We start from the raw sequence: 14,406 nt of genomic DNA on the forward strand, positions 1-14,406 counted from the left end.
GATCAGGAAGAAGATGCGAATCAGAAGATTAAAAAACTGAAAGCAAACGTCATGTCCAAAAGCCTTGTGGAATTCTCCTCTCTTGCAAACCTGCTGAGTAGTGTCTTTTTGCTCACACTTTTACTCACCTGTTGTGATGGAAATCAGCCATGACTTCAATCTCAAGAGGTAGTGTCAGGACAAAAATATCTAATGTGACTGAGAGCTCATTCAAATCCACGGAGCGTAAGGCCTCAGCATTCTCCAGGCACGAAATAATCTCACCTACAATCACAAAACAAAAGTTAACACTGCAACTAAAGCATACGTTTAAGTATAACAGATATTTTACTGGGGGAGGATAGAAAGACAAACTGAGAAAACTGTTGTTTTGAGGATATGATGAAGGCTGTAACATTTGAACTGCCTGGTTTACTCACCGAGGCAGGTAGGCAGTGTTTGTATGGGCATGGACCCATGGCAGCTTTTCATATTGACGGAACACGTAACATGAACAAACAGCGGCGGCATGTCCAGCTGTGGCCCCTCAGGATCCAGCAGGGAGTCCCCATCCAGAATGCTAAAGGAGTCCTGGTCCTGGTTGACAGTGTTCGAGTCTGACAGGGACTGGTCATCACCCTCTCCATGGGAATTTGTGCCTGGGTGCTCCTCGTACTCCACCACCAAATCTGTGTCGCTCTCTGTCATGATGCAGCAGCCTGACACGTTTTCTACACACAAAACAATACCCTGCTCACTGTCAGATCACTAGATGAGGAGCACAATTTAGTCTCTCAAATGTGGTTAAAAAATGAAATGACCATAAGGCATTGTTATCACACCAAAAAAGGGAAGATTTTAGATGAGATATTGTATTTAGGCTGTGCTTAAGGAAATCTAGAATGCTTTGGTTTTCCAAAAAGTCATTCCCAGACAAAGAGGTGCACATACTGTGTATTATCTTACACTGTGGTGTGTGATGTGTGCTTTTGGGAGGTGTAGTGCAGTGCATAAACTATTGTCAACACTATCACAGATAGAGAGCATATGAAAATGAAGACGTGTTTTACAGCTGATGTCTCTGAGCAAATTACTCCATAATACTCTTCGGTGGGCTTCTGAAACATGCCATCTCTTCAAAATCTTGTTTCTAAGTCATTCTTAGAAAATTAGGAACAGTTGTGAAGCACTTAACTGATAATATATTATTAGATATGCTCTTTAAGCTGTTAAAGGGAAAATTCAAAAATGTTCAACCAGTTTTGTATCTAAACAGCGTGGGTAGTATGCGCAGATGAACTGTGTTGAACTTCCCTTCATCTAACCAGTGCTAGCGTTCTCTCACCATCGCAAAAATCTGTAAGTTTGTGAGCAGGAAGTGGCGCCATCCTGCTTCCTGACTAGTGAAAACGGAGGCCGAATAAACTGAGGCCAAACGGTAAAACTAAGCAGTCATGATCAAATACAAACCAAAATTCTGTTACAGCGTTGCATATTTCTCTCCTCAAATGTTTCCTAACATATTTCAGTTTACAGTTTAAACTGTAATATGAGATTACTGGCCACCATTGTTTCACACGGACCAGTGAGTCCACAATATGTCACCAACCAGCAGCAGCATCTGGTAAGGTAAGATGCATTCTGGTAGTTGTCAGTTTTCTACCTACTGGGCAAAGCATCCTTTCTTGGTTTTCTCTGGTCATGTGGCACCAATTTGAAAAGTATTTGTATCCTTCTACTGCATAGATGGCCTAGTTTTATGTAAAGACTCTATATCTGTGAAATATTTCTTTAAAGATGACCCAGTGTCTCCAGCAACACAAATACAAAATCAACTCTTCACCTCTCTTTACATTGTTAGCCAGATTACTTTGACCTAACCTCACTTATCCTTAATCAGCTACACTTAAAGGAATACTTTACCTCCTAAATTATTATTTGTATATCAGTTTCTCACTCTGTTACCTTGAATTCTTCTTGCATGCCTCCATGAAAACAACAAACATACTGATTTATTATCGGTTGGAGACTGTGTTTAACAACAGTGTTACTGAATCACAACATCCACTTACAAACTCTTATGCAATTTGTGCAGTATAATCGAAATCTCATTGACCCTGCCAGATGCTCAGTACTTCCCAAACAGACAGCCTTTTCCAACAGGATCTAAACCTAGAGTGAAACTGATCTGTGCTCTCTTTAGAGCCAGACTCCATTGATAAAACACAGTCATTTTACCTAACTGGACACAGGAGCAGCTGCTCTACCACAGCCGCAATCTGTTTGTTTGTGTTGTGTGATTTAAAGCTCAGTATAATGAAGATGTGCTTTGAGTGGTCTATCTCAAAAGCATTGTAGTTTGTAGTTACATCTGCAATTGCATATTTAGGGTAGTCAGATTCTCTTTTCCTCAGCCCTTCTGAATTCTCCTTCACACTTGATCCAGACATTTTCCCTCATGGTCAAGAGAAAACCCCAACTCAACTTCATCTAACTTACATTAGCCATCCTGCTAATCTAACTTAACTGATGAACTTTCCTTTATGTCAAGTTAATCAGATTTTTGTAATCTTGCTTCTTTCATAATGTGCAATGCAACTGATGGAAGCTTCATAAAACATGAAATTCTGTCACTGAAATGAGACTCCTATAATATTTCTTTTTCAGTTTTTACATTTGTTGTTACTTTGAGAAGCACTTTTCTGAATAACACTGCCTTAACATTCCAGCTAACGTTGACTGCATCATCACAATTAAACTGTATAACTGAAGGCCTATGTTAAAAACACCTGTTTGAAGCTAATCATCTCTGTACGAAGCTCACCATCCTCTGTAGCTGGCTCAGCTTCTGACACCAGCTCCTCACTCGGCCTCCTCCCTCGCACGTCGGCCTCAGAGTCCTCCTGAGGAGATAAACACACAGTGCAATGCCTCATCCAGCCTGATCCTCAGCAGCACTAACGTAACCCAAGCCAAAGCTGACACATGCATATGCATGTTTAGTGACCTACACAAATCATCACACAACCATCATTTACATACAGTATCTCACAGTAGATTTTTATTTTATTGAATAAAAAATACTGATTTTTAAAAATTGTTTCTCCAGCCAATATTGATCCAGAGACATTTCCTTTCCCCCTGTAATCTGATATTTATTTTCATCTTGAGTGATAATATGATGTAACAGTAAAGACAGTCTGCGGAACACAAGCAGTTACTAACAACAGTTAGAATGGCAAACTACAAACTGATGAACATACCTCTTTCTTGCATGAGGGTGGGCAGTAGAAGTAGTAGTGTGGATTGGAGGCCACAGGTTTGAAATACTGAGACACAATCCCCATGAATTTATCCTGTGGAATAATTTTTTGAAGTATGACATCAGTTTCACCTAATTAGTTTATATGACCATGTAGCTGAACTGAATTGAGTTTATTCGGAACAATGCATTCTAACATAGTTCCAATACAGAGCATGAAACTGACTCATAGAGACTTTACAACCATTGGTAATTTAGTCACTAATTACTCAAAGGAGGGTCTAAATGAAAGGAACGACCAGGTTTACTCTCAAAATATGTAACTCATGAAGTATTCAGACAATACCTGGATGATGTTGTGCAGATCTGGATACATTTCACACTTGGGCTGGGTTTGAAGAAGTGTCAGAGGGAACTCTGTGATTGTAGTTGTCTTGGACTCCTCCAGGATCAGTGGAGATGTGGGAGCAGAGGACTTCCCTCTGGATTCAGCTTCAATGGCATCCTCCATTTCCACCTCACTGAATTAGGAGCATTATACATAATGTTAACAGTCGTAACGAAACCAGCTGTCAGACATACTGTCATAAAGTCAGAGTCACTAATGCTGCCAAAAGCATTGATTCATGTTTTGTCCACATGGTGGCAGCAATACAGGCTGTTTACACACAACTGACATGTTTTCAGCCTGTAAAGTTGGTAAGGGGATCATGTCAGCAAACTGTTTCCTAATGACACACAATGACACATAATCCACAGATCTTATTGTGGGCAGTTTCTTGTAGGTACTCTTTTCTTTTTATGACCACCTGCTGTGGTGTAGTGCTGGTTAATGAGATGTAGATGGGTACGTTACAGAGGAGGAAGATGGTACACTCTCTGTATATTCCAATGGCTTTTAGGCTGATGATGGGCATCCTGTGAATGGCCAGAAAAAGGAGGTGGGTATAGCCTGTATACCTGCATATACCCTCCACTATAGCAGTGCCACCAACCTTTTTGAAGCACAGCAGGGAGCATGTGTCTACTCACGCAAGAGAGGCTTGTGCTCGTAACAGCGCAAGATGTAAACATCCATGGTGTCCTCCTCAGCTGAGCTGTAATGTTAGCTAGTTCAGTGGTGCTAGGTGAGCTAGCAGTAGATGCATGCTTTCTTCTGCATGATGATACAGACAGCAGGTACCACCTCACAGCACTATGCCTCCACAAACCAGTGACCGTCAACCCCCATGTCTGTCCAGACTCAGATATAGCCATGACAGTAGATAATGTGTCTTATATGGATACTGCAGGAAAGAAGCTAAATATTCTAAAACAACCCATTAGAACAGAAGGTCTGTACAATTTCAAGGCACCCAAGATCAGCGTCACCGATTCAGTATCCATCGCCCCTTCTGTTCCTCAGTTATGGCTATGAAGTAATGGACAGAGATGTGATTATACAGAACATAATTATGCCAGTTGAAGTTGACTTTTTGATACAAAATCTTTTACTTTATTAATCATTTTATCCTCTTAGAAATTTGTGTGAAATTGTGTCATAATAAGTGTACAAATTATCGAGTTATGGCCAAAAACATGTTTTCCACTTGAATGAGTCAGACAAAAGGTCACTGTGGCCTTGACCTTTGATCTACAAAATCTGATGAGGTCATCCTTGAGTCCAAGTGGACATTTGTGCCAAATATAAAGAAATTCCCTCAAGGTGCTCTTGAAATATTGCGATCATGAGAATGGGATGGACAGACGGTCATACATACTAGCACAGAGACAAAAAAATAGTTCTGACATGATTACATTGGTGCTAACACATGTCAATCAAGTTAAATCAATCTGTGCCAAATTTCAGTACCGGAGGGCACATCTGGGTAGTAACACAGGGTTCAGATAGGAAGCAAAAGTGCCATGATGTGTCCTAAAGCTGAAGCAATTTCACCATGTTAACTTCTTTCTCTCCTCTAATCTCTGCCTTTATCTGCATCTCTGCTCCAATTCTCTTCTGCTCTGAAAAAGACAAATTATGCAAATTTCTCTTTATTTTCTTAATCCTATTTTCAAGAACTTGATTGAAACCATCAGCCAATCATCTCAAGACTGGCAGGATCACCTATGGACTTCACTGAGGAAATTTTAATACTGTGTGCACATGTGCACATGTTTCTGTACACAGGGTGCCCGCAGTACCAACTGAACTACTGGGCGCCCCAGCTACAGGGATTCTTATTAAATTCTATTTGCACAACCAAGGATCATGACTCAGACTATGGATTTAATTTGGTAATGATTGCTTAAAGTAGGCATGACTTACGACATGTATAAATTTTTATTTCAAATTGCAAATGCTGAAATAGACATCTTAGGACTTCCGGTTATGGCGGCCACGTAGGAAGACGCATCTCTGTGCTCTTTCCTAGCTGCTACAATTTCTGCTAAAAAATCTCAATTTTGCTATAAAGCTTCATAGCGTAGTGATAGAGTGGTTACGGTAATGTCGAAAGTTGTAAAGTTAAGCAAAGAAAAGAGCAAAGCGTCAAAACAGCCGAAGCTAACGGACTACCAGGTGCGTGGTGAAACACAGAAAGCTAGCGATGATATGGCAGAACAGGGTGCTAATGGAGGCGGAGAACACGGCGATGCCAAGACGGATACTGTACTGGCTGCAATAAATTCCATGAAAGCAGAGTTTTCGACCAGATTTGATGGGATTATGGCGGCGATAAATGATATGAGGAAGGAGGTAAGCGACTGCTCTGGGCGAGTGTCACAAGCTGAGCTACGTATATCCAGCGCCGAAGACGAGGTAGCTAACCTGCAAGCTAAAGTAAACAGGCTGGAGTCAAAAAACTTAACTCTGGAAGAGAAGCTTCTGGACCTGGAAACCAGATCTCGTTTGAACAACCTGAGACTTGTGGGACTACCAGAGGGAGCTGAGGGCCAGGATACATGCTCTTTTTTGGAGAAATGGATTCCAGAGCTGCTAGACCCCGCAAATCTACGAGCCCCGGTGGTAATTGAAAGGGCACACCGAATCGGACCGATGAGGGACAGCAAGGCGCCGCCGAGAACACTAATTATGAAGTTTCTCAACCACAAGGACAAGATGTCAGTATTGGCAGCCGCACGGGCTAAAAAGGAGATCCGGTACAAGGACCAGCAAGTCAGGTTCTACTCAGACTTGGCTACGGGAATACATCAACTGAGGAAACAGTTCGACCTGGTCCGGCAGGAGCTGCGCAATCTTGGGATCCGACATGGAGTGATTCACCCCGCCAACCTTTTGGTAACATATAAAGGACAAACCCGCACTTTTAAGACCCCAGGCGAAGCACAAACGTTCATAAAGACGATCCGGGAGGAAGCCGTGGACAGTTAAATGACGAGGAACGATAACGGTAATGCCGGTACATGAGACTGTGACGGTGTGCTGTATTTGAAGGATGGTGCTATAACAGACTAAAATGATTCAACCACACTGGCTGATACAATATTAGGCAGATAGGACGAGCTTGTCACATAGCTATGCACATGTAAAAAAAAAAAAAAAGAATATGGATCAGAATTTATTTTTATATTAAAGCTCCATCCATTGGAATCTTAATACATACACTATAATAATTTGGCATATCTTATATGGGGGGTAAAATATGTAACCGTTATGAGGTATAAACTCAGGACAAGATAAGTAATGCCTCAATAGGAGGAGCAGCAGAGATTTGTTTGTTTGTTTAGGAAAATAGGAAGTGGATTGACTGATCCTCACTAAGTGTGGAACTGTCGCAAGCGATAACGGGAGACAGGAGACTTCTGGGGGGGGTTCCCACAATTGTGGGCACGGGGGAAGAGTTCAAGTTCACAGTGTTGGATGTGGTTCTAACATCCAGGTATGTTATGCTTCTCAACAAGTGTATTTTTTTATGGCAAGGTAATCTACTATTTCCCATAGGGAATGTCTCAAGGAGTAAATCTTAATTTTGTTTCTTGGAACTGTAGGGGTCTGCAGCAACTTAGAAAAGTCAAACAAGTCATGAATAAGTTAAAGGATATGGACGCCAAAATTGTATTTCTACAAGAAACTCATCTATTAGAAGAGGATACTAAAAAGATTAGGAGGAGGTGGCAGGGTAGTGTATTTACAGCATCATTCTCATCCCAGACCAGGGGAGTTATGACCCTTATTCACAAAACAGTACCATTTCAAGTAAAAGATGTAATCAAAGATAAAAGGGGAAGATACTTAATAGTCCAAGGTTCCCTGGTCTCAGAAAATTTAAATTTAGTGAATCTGTATGGCCCTAACACAGATGATTCTAAATTTTTCGTAGATTTGTTCCTTATGCTATCAACACTAGCGGGACAACATGTAATAGCCGGGGACTTTAATTGTACGCTAAACCCCAACATGGACAGATCCACAGGTACAGATCAATCACACAACAGGTGTAGAACAGTAATTAATCACTTCATTAAGGAATTGAATCTGTTGGATATATGGAGAGAATTGAAACCAAATGCCAAAGCTTACTCCTGTTTTTCTAATAGGTTTCAGACTTATTCCAGAATAGATTATTTTTTAATTTCCTCAGAACTACGATCAAAAATTCCAAATTGTTTCTATGATAATATTGTGATCTCAGATCATGCACCATGTTGTTTGATGTATATGGATAAAAAACTGACAAAAGACCTGCCTAGATGGCATTTCCAACATAAATGGTTACAAGATGAAGAATTTGTCAAATATATAGGAAGACAGATAGACGAGTTTTTTGAAATTAATACTATACAAACATCAGCGGGAACAAAATGGGAAGCATTTAAAGCCTTTCTCAGAGGACATATTATTAGCTATACTGGGTCAAAATCAAAGAAGGCTCGTGAGGAACGGTTGCAGCTGGAACAGAAAATAAAGATTCTCCAAGAAAAAGTTAATGAGAAAAGTAACTCACAATTGGAAAATGATTTACTAATTTTGAGAGCTGAATATGACAAAGTTTCTGCCTCCAGAGCAGCTTCTAGTCTTTTAAGACTAAGGCAAACATTCTATGAGCAAGGCGATAAATCAGGAAAAGTATTAGCATGGCAGATTAAACAACTAGAAACCAAAACATCAATCACATCCATTATATCCAATGGCCAAACTATTGTGGATCCTCAAGAAATTAATGATGCATTCAAGGATTATTATGAGGGATTATATGATACCAACAATGAAACAGACTTACCAAACCTGAATAGATTTTTAGATAAACTATCAATACCCAATATCCCCAATGAAATAAAAAAAAATCTAGAGCTAGAAATTACCAAAGATGAAATAGGATATGCTATCGACAATATGAAGTCAGGGAAAAGGGCTGGACCAGATGGTCTCCCAATTGATCTGTACAAAAAATTTAAGAATAAATTGCTAACACCGCTTTTGGAAATGTTTTTAGAGGCATTTTTCAATGATAGTCTCCCAACTTCTATCAATAGCGCCTTAATTATTTTACTTCCAAAACCAGGTAAGCCCTCTCACAAATGTGAAAACATGAGACCCATTAGTTTGTTAAATTCTGATCTTAAGATAATATGTAAGCTCTTAGCAAAACGCTTGGAAGAGCTATTGCCAAGTATTATTGATAGAGACCAAAATGGTTTCATTCGGGGAAGACAAGGTTTTCATAATGTGAGAAGGATATTGAATATTATTCATGCAAATAAAGAAATGTCTGACACAGCGCTTCTATCATTAGATGCCGAAAAGGCCTTCGATCGGGTCAAATGGCCTTATCTTTTCAAAGTTTTAGAAAAATTTGGGTGTGGGAACAACTTCATAAAATGGGTTCAGGTGATATACAAACATTCCACAGCTGAAATTATAACAAATAAAAATGTTTCAAAACCAATAAAAATTAGTAAAGGATGCCGGCAAGGTTGCCCTCTGTCGCCCCTACTGTTTACACTGGCAATGGAACCTTTCGCAATAGCAGTGCGATCACACTGTCAGTTTAGTGGAATAGCGGTGGGGCCGACGGAGCACAGAATAGCTTTATATGCTGATGACGTAATCTTAATGATGACAAAATTAAATAAAACAATTCCAGCCTTGTCACAGCTAATACATGCATTTGGTGTTGTCTCAGGGTATAAAGTAAATAATACTAAGTCCTCTATACTACTACTTAAAGCATCTGAAAGACAGAACCCAATCACTGAAGCAATCCAATTTAATGTTGTAGAACAATTTAAATATTTGGGAGTACAGATTTTGCCAAGACTAGAACATGTTGTCAGTGCTAACTATGAACCTCTGATGATAGAGACGAATGAATCTATTGAGAAATGGATGTCATTACCAGTATCTACAATTGGGAGAATTAATATTTTAAAAATGAACATTCTACCTAAATTCCTTTATTTATTCCAAAACATTCCCCTGCCGCCACCTTCAGACTTGTTTTCTAAAGTTAAAAAAATATTCCTTAGATTTATATGGAACAATAAGAGGGCACGACTTCGTTTGTCTCTACTGTACTTACCATTTGACAGAGGAGGTTTAAAATGTCCAAATTTGATGTGGTACTACTGGGCTGCACAGCTGAGGTCTGTCATGTTTTATTTTTCAAAAAATGATTCTCCTCACTGGACAGAAATGGAATGTTATGGTCTAAAATTGCCTCTTCCCTTATATATACACTCAGACACAGAAAAAAGACAAACAAGCTAAAAATCCAATTGTAAAACACATGGTAAAGATATGGTATGATATAAAAAAACATTTAAAAGAAACATACCCCTTATCACAATATAGTCCAATATGGGGTAATCACTTCTTTGTACCAGGTAGAGCAGATGCAACTTTTAAATTATGGCACTTTAAGGGACTTAGAACAATCCAGGATCTATATATGGTAGACTCAGATATATTGATGTCCTTTGATGAATTGAGGTCTAAATATAAACTTAGTAGAAAACATTTCTTCAAATACCTCCAGCTTAGAAGCTTTGTTAAAGCGAATCAAGACAATACACTCACCAGACCTTTACGATCTTTGTTGGAAGAAATGATGGTAAAAGACAGTTTGAGAAAGGGTATCATATCAGAGTTTTACAGTTTGATGACATCTGGCTCATCTGAAAGTTCACAATTTAAGTTATATGCCTGGAAAGAGGACTTGCAGAGTGAAATTTCAGATGAAGATTGGAAAATAGCCTGTGCCGATGCCCAGTCCAAAAGTATTAATACACGCCTAAAACTAATACAATATAAATGGTTAATGCGAACATATGTTACACCTGTGGAACTAAATCGATACAGAGAAAACATACCAGACACATGCACAAAATGTATGGAACATAAAGGGACATGGTTTCACTGTATTTGGCAATGCACAAAGATTCAGAAATTTTGGGAAGAGGTAAGAGCCACAATCGAGAAGATCATTTCAAAACAAATTTCACTGGACCCTAAGCTCTTCCTGTTGGGCTTATATCCAAAGATACATAATTATAGTAACAATGAACGAGCATTTATAGACCTCAGCTTACTGAATGCCAAAAAATGTATTGCACATTTATGGAAAAATACTCACAGACCAAATACAGCTCAATGGATGAGACAGATGCTATCAGACCTTCCATTAGAAAGAATAACTTACATATTGAAGGCTAAACAGCACATATTTGAGAATATCTGGAGACCTTTCATCAATTATGCCAAGAAACTTGATTTAACAGATGATCAAGGTGACTGATTGCTGTAGACGTTTTATTTATGTGCTACATTTTGTATCTACTACAATTTAAAATCCACTTAGTATAGATTACCATTTGTTAATACAGGAGGAGCAAATTATTGTTGAGTCTGTGTTCATTTGTCAGTTTTTTGTTTGTTGTTTTTTTTTTGTTTTTGTTTTTTTTAGAGCTAAAACAGTTTTTTGGATAGGCTGTTAACTGCAGAATTGATAATTACGGTTTTTTTTATGATCAATTGTTCAGTCTGAAGACTGTCCTTCTTTAAAAAGGATCAGGGATGTGCCTCAACTGTGAGCAGGGGAAAATAGCTGAGGATGCCATTTTGGTCCTTGGCAAACACTGATATCTTCTCAGTTTTTCGGACATATAGTGGACGGTTCAACAGATTGGAGATCAGGAAGATGATCAACAGGACTATTGGACAATATTTGGTCTTAGATTGCAGCCCTCTTTATTTATTTATTTTTGTATTTTGTTTTTGAAATAAGGAAGCAAACTGTCAGCATACACTGAATGTAAAAGGCTGATCTCATGCTGTTATGCTGGTAAAATGTTAATAAAAATATTGTGGAAAAAAAAAAAAATTGCAAATGCTAAAAAATCATAAATCACCAGTATGTCCTGAGAAAAAATCCTGCAACTATGGTCAATTCAGAAGTCCATCACTATATTTACGAATATGCTAAATAAATTAACATCTATATATCCACAAGTCTCCATTCAAATGCTACCAAAATCTACACAGACATCTTTTTGTGATTTAGACAAAAAAAAATCACCAAAATATTGGCAAAATATGCCAAAAACCAGCAGAATGATGGAATCAGAATGCAGAATTTTATCACCAACACTTTATCTGTTTTGATTTTAAGGCTTAAAAAGACAAAAAAAAGTTTCACAAATGTGATATTAGTGCTTATTTAATATTTAAATGTTTCAATAACAGTTCAATCAGGAACTCAACTGTGTTGCAGAAATGCACATTTTTAAGAACTCCTTTCATTACTTATCATAATGTCACCTTCATTGACTGTGACTGTGAATGAAGTTCCATCAGTCAGTAGTTGATTGTGTGCATGTATGAATGTGAATAAGAGTGGTCATGTGCACATGTGCACGTTCACTAACCTCAGTGGGACAAGTAAAACCTGAACACAACTACAGTAAAGTAGTGTCTGCACACTGCAGCCACAGCACCCTTTAATCTCAGCAGAGACTGTTTTACCAGCTCCAGGTCTGCGTGAGCTTTGGATAAACACCTGAACATAGGGATTTACGTATGTTATCATCTTATTGTTTGTTGCCTTACACCCTGTATACTCATACAATCGACTCTTCATTCCTCTGGCTCTATATTAGAAACTATAAAGTTATGTTTAGTATGGTAAACACACAGTGTATTACCTGGACGAGGAGGCCACGGCAGCTCTGTCATCAGGTCGGTCCTCCTCAACCTCTCCGATGATAAAGGTGGGAGGGCTCTTTAAGGGTTTAGGATTCCCTCCCCATCCTGGAGTTCCACCATGCTCCCTGAAGACTCTAATGTGTCCACAGAGAGTCTGCAGGAAGGAAGTGACGTCGATCTCCTGCAGGGATTCCTCACAGTAGTCCATGGCCATCAGGACATCCTGGGAGCTGATGTTGTAGGACTGCTGCAGGCTGCGGTACACACCTGACCAACACAGTGTTCCACATGTTATGTCACACAGCCACTGATTTTATTTCGATTTTAAAAGACCACTCTGTGCGCACAGCTTTGTTTCACAAATATAACTGCCTGTTATTTTCAGCATTAACATCAGTGCAACTTAGCAACTAGTCAACCTCAAACAAACCTGTTTATTTTTTGGTATTCAAACCAAAGTCAATCACAGCTGACACTTTGACTTGTGGTGCAATTATCCTATCCCACACACATACAGGAAGCTGGCACTGCAAACAAAGTCTTAAATACTAATGTCTGTTAAATGTGTTCAATAGAAAGAAGTTTGATGTATTGGATCCTTGTGTCTCCCCTGTATGATGACAGTCTCCCCAGGTCTTGTTCACAGATTACTGAATTTTACAAGTGGATGACAGAGGCTAATGCCAACGTGTATCAAGAGAAAAAAAACATTGCCTGGTTCCAGACCTTTGAATCCACTCACTTGACACAAAATGGCCATTTTTCCATGATAATAAAAAACAATCAATGAGCGCCATAGGGGGACTAGAGATTAACCAATTAGCAACATGGGTGGGACTAACGCTGTTGTCAAGCTGTTGCCAAGCATTGTTTGACTCTGCGCTCCAGCCTAGCTTCATTTCTGTTTAAACACAAAAAGGCTTGGACCTTATTTTTGCCTTGGAAGTGGAAATGTGGGCTGCCCTGAGTTTCACTGGTGAGGCTTATTGTGAGACTGCATGTCTCCAGTAGAACCTGCATGTGTTTGGACAACCATGCTAAACACTGAACCCCCCCATCAGTGCTGACATCAGGACTGACAGATTGTTGGTAATTTGTAGACATTGAGATGAATGTAAATCAGATGAGCCTAACTGTCTCTCAAGCACATGCTTGTTGAGTGACATATGCACATGTATTCGTAAAAAAAAGAAATTATTCTATCCATCAATTATCTTCGCATAGTGATAAAATGTGGCAGCATGCTCCTAATCAGGCAGAACATGCAACCACAGATAGACAAATCACAGTTGTAGAGCATGCACAACTCGAAATGAGCTCTCACGCTGTTTATTAATGAGATTTTCAATGATTTAACCATGAATCGCCATTTGAGATTGGAAAAGTCGATTGCATCTTATCTGATATTTTTTGGATGCAGTAGAATTTTTAAAAGCTTTGATCTGTACATTTACCTGTGTGCTTGCACCTTCCTTTACATCTGATGCTATAAAGAAGTGCACAAATAGTCTATCCTCAGAGAGCAGTTTGGAGATAACCCATTTTCTATTGACAGGGTTTAATAAACGAGTCATACTGTAGACACTGGACTGGACCAGTGAAGATAAACTGTTTGGCTTTGTACTTTTATATTACTTGAATAATTTCTGACTAATAAAGCCTGAGCAAACAGGACTTCCTGTGAGTGTGTGTTGGTGGAGGGAGGTCACCTTTGACGTAGCTCTGGTGATAGTGCTCTTGCAGCAGGCTGCAGTAGTTGGTCAGTTCCTTGTGTTTGTGAGGCTGAGCCAGGAGGTCAGACCACGGGGATGGACTGCTGCGTTCCTGAGACAGTGACCTGCAGGGGGACGACAGTGCAGCAAACACACTGAGACAGGAAACAAATGTTACAGTTAGACTAATAAAGGATCTGCTGAACTCATTCATTTCATGTTTTTAATCAGATTCATGCTTATGGACATAACTTTAATTCCACATAATGTATGTGTATAGATACAATGTCAGATAAAAACAGACTATTCCC

General features: G+C 39.2%; 1 protein-coding gene across 1 annotated transcript in view; it reads right to left on the reverse strand.

Annotated features, from left to right (window-relative positions):
• The window catches only part of szt2 (SZT2 subunit of KICSTOR complex), a 118,001-nt gene that overhangs the window by 43,147 nt on the left and 60,448 nt on the right, over nt 1-14,406 (reverse strand). Inside the window, 7 exon segments of the mRNA XM_042512659.1 lie at nt 129-264; nt 420-710; nt 2,804-2,882; nt 3,243-3,335; nt 3,588-3,762; nt 12,383-12,650; nt 14,093-14,220. Coding sequence (XP_042368593.1) covers nt 129-264; nt 420-710; nt 2,804-2,882; nt 3,243-3,335; nt 3,588-3,762; nt 12,383-12,650; nt 14,093-14,220 — 1,170 coding nt within the window.

Source organism: Plectropomus leopardus, chromosome 3 (genome assembly GCF_008729295.1).
Source record: "Plectropomus leopardus isolate mb chromosome 3, YSFRI_Pleo_2.0, whole genome shotgun sequence".
NCBI lineage: Eukaryota > Metazoa > Chordata > Actinopteri > Perciformes > Serranidae > Plectropomus > Plectropomus leopardus.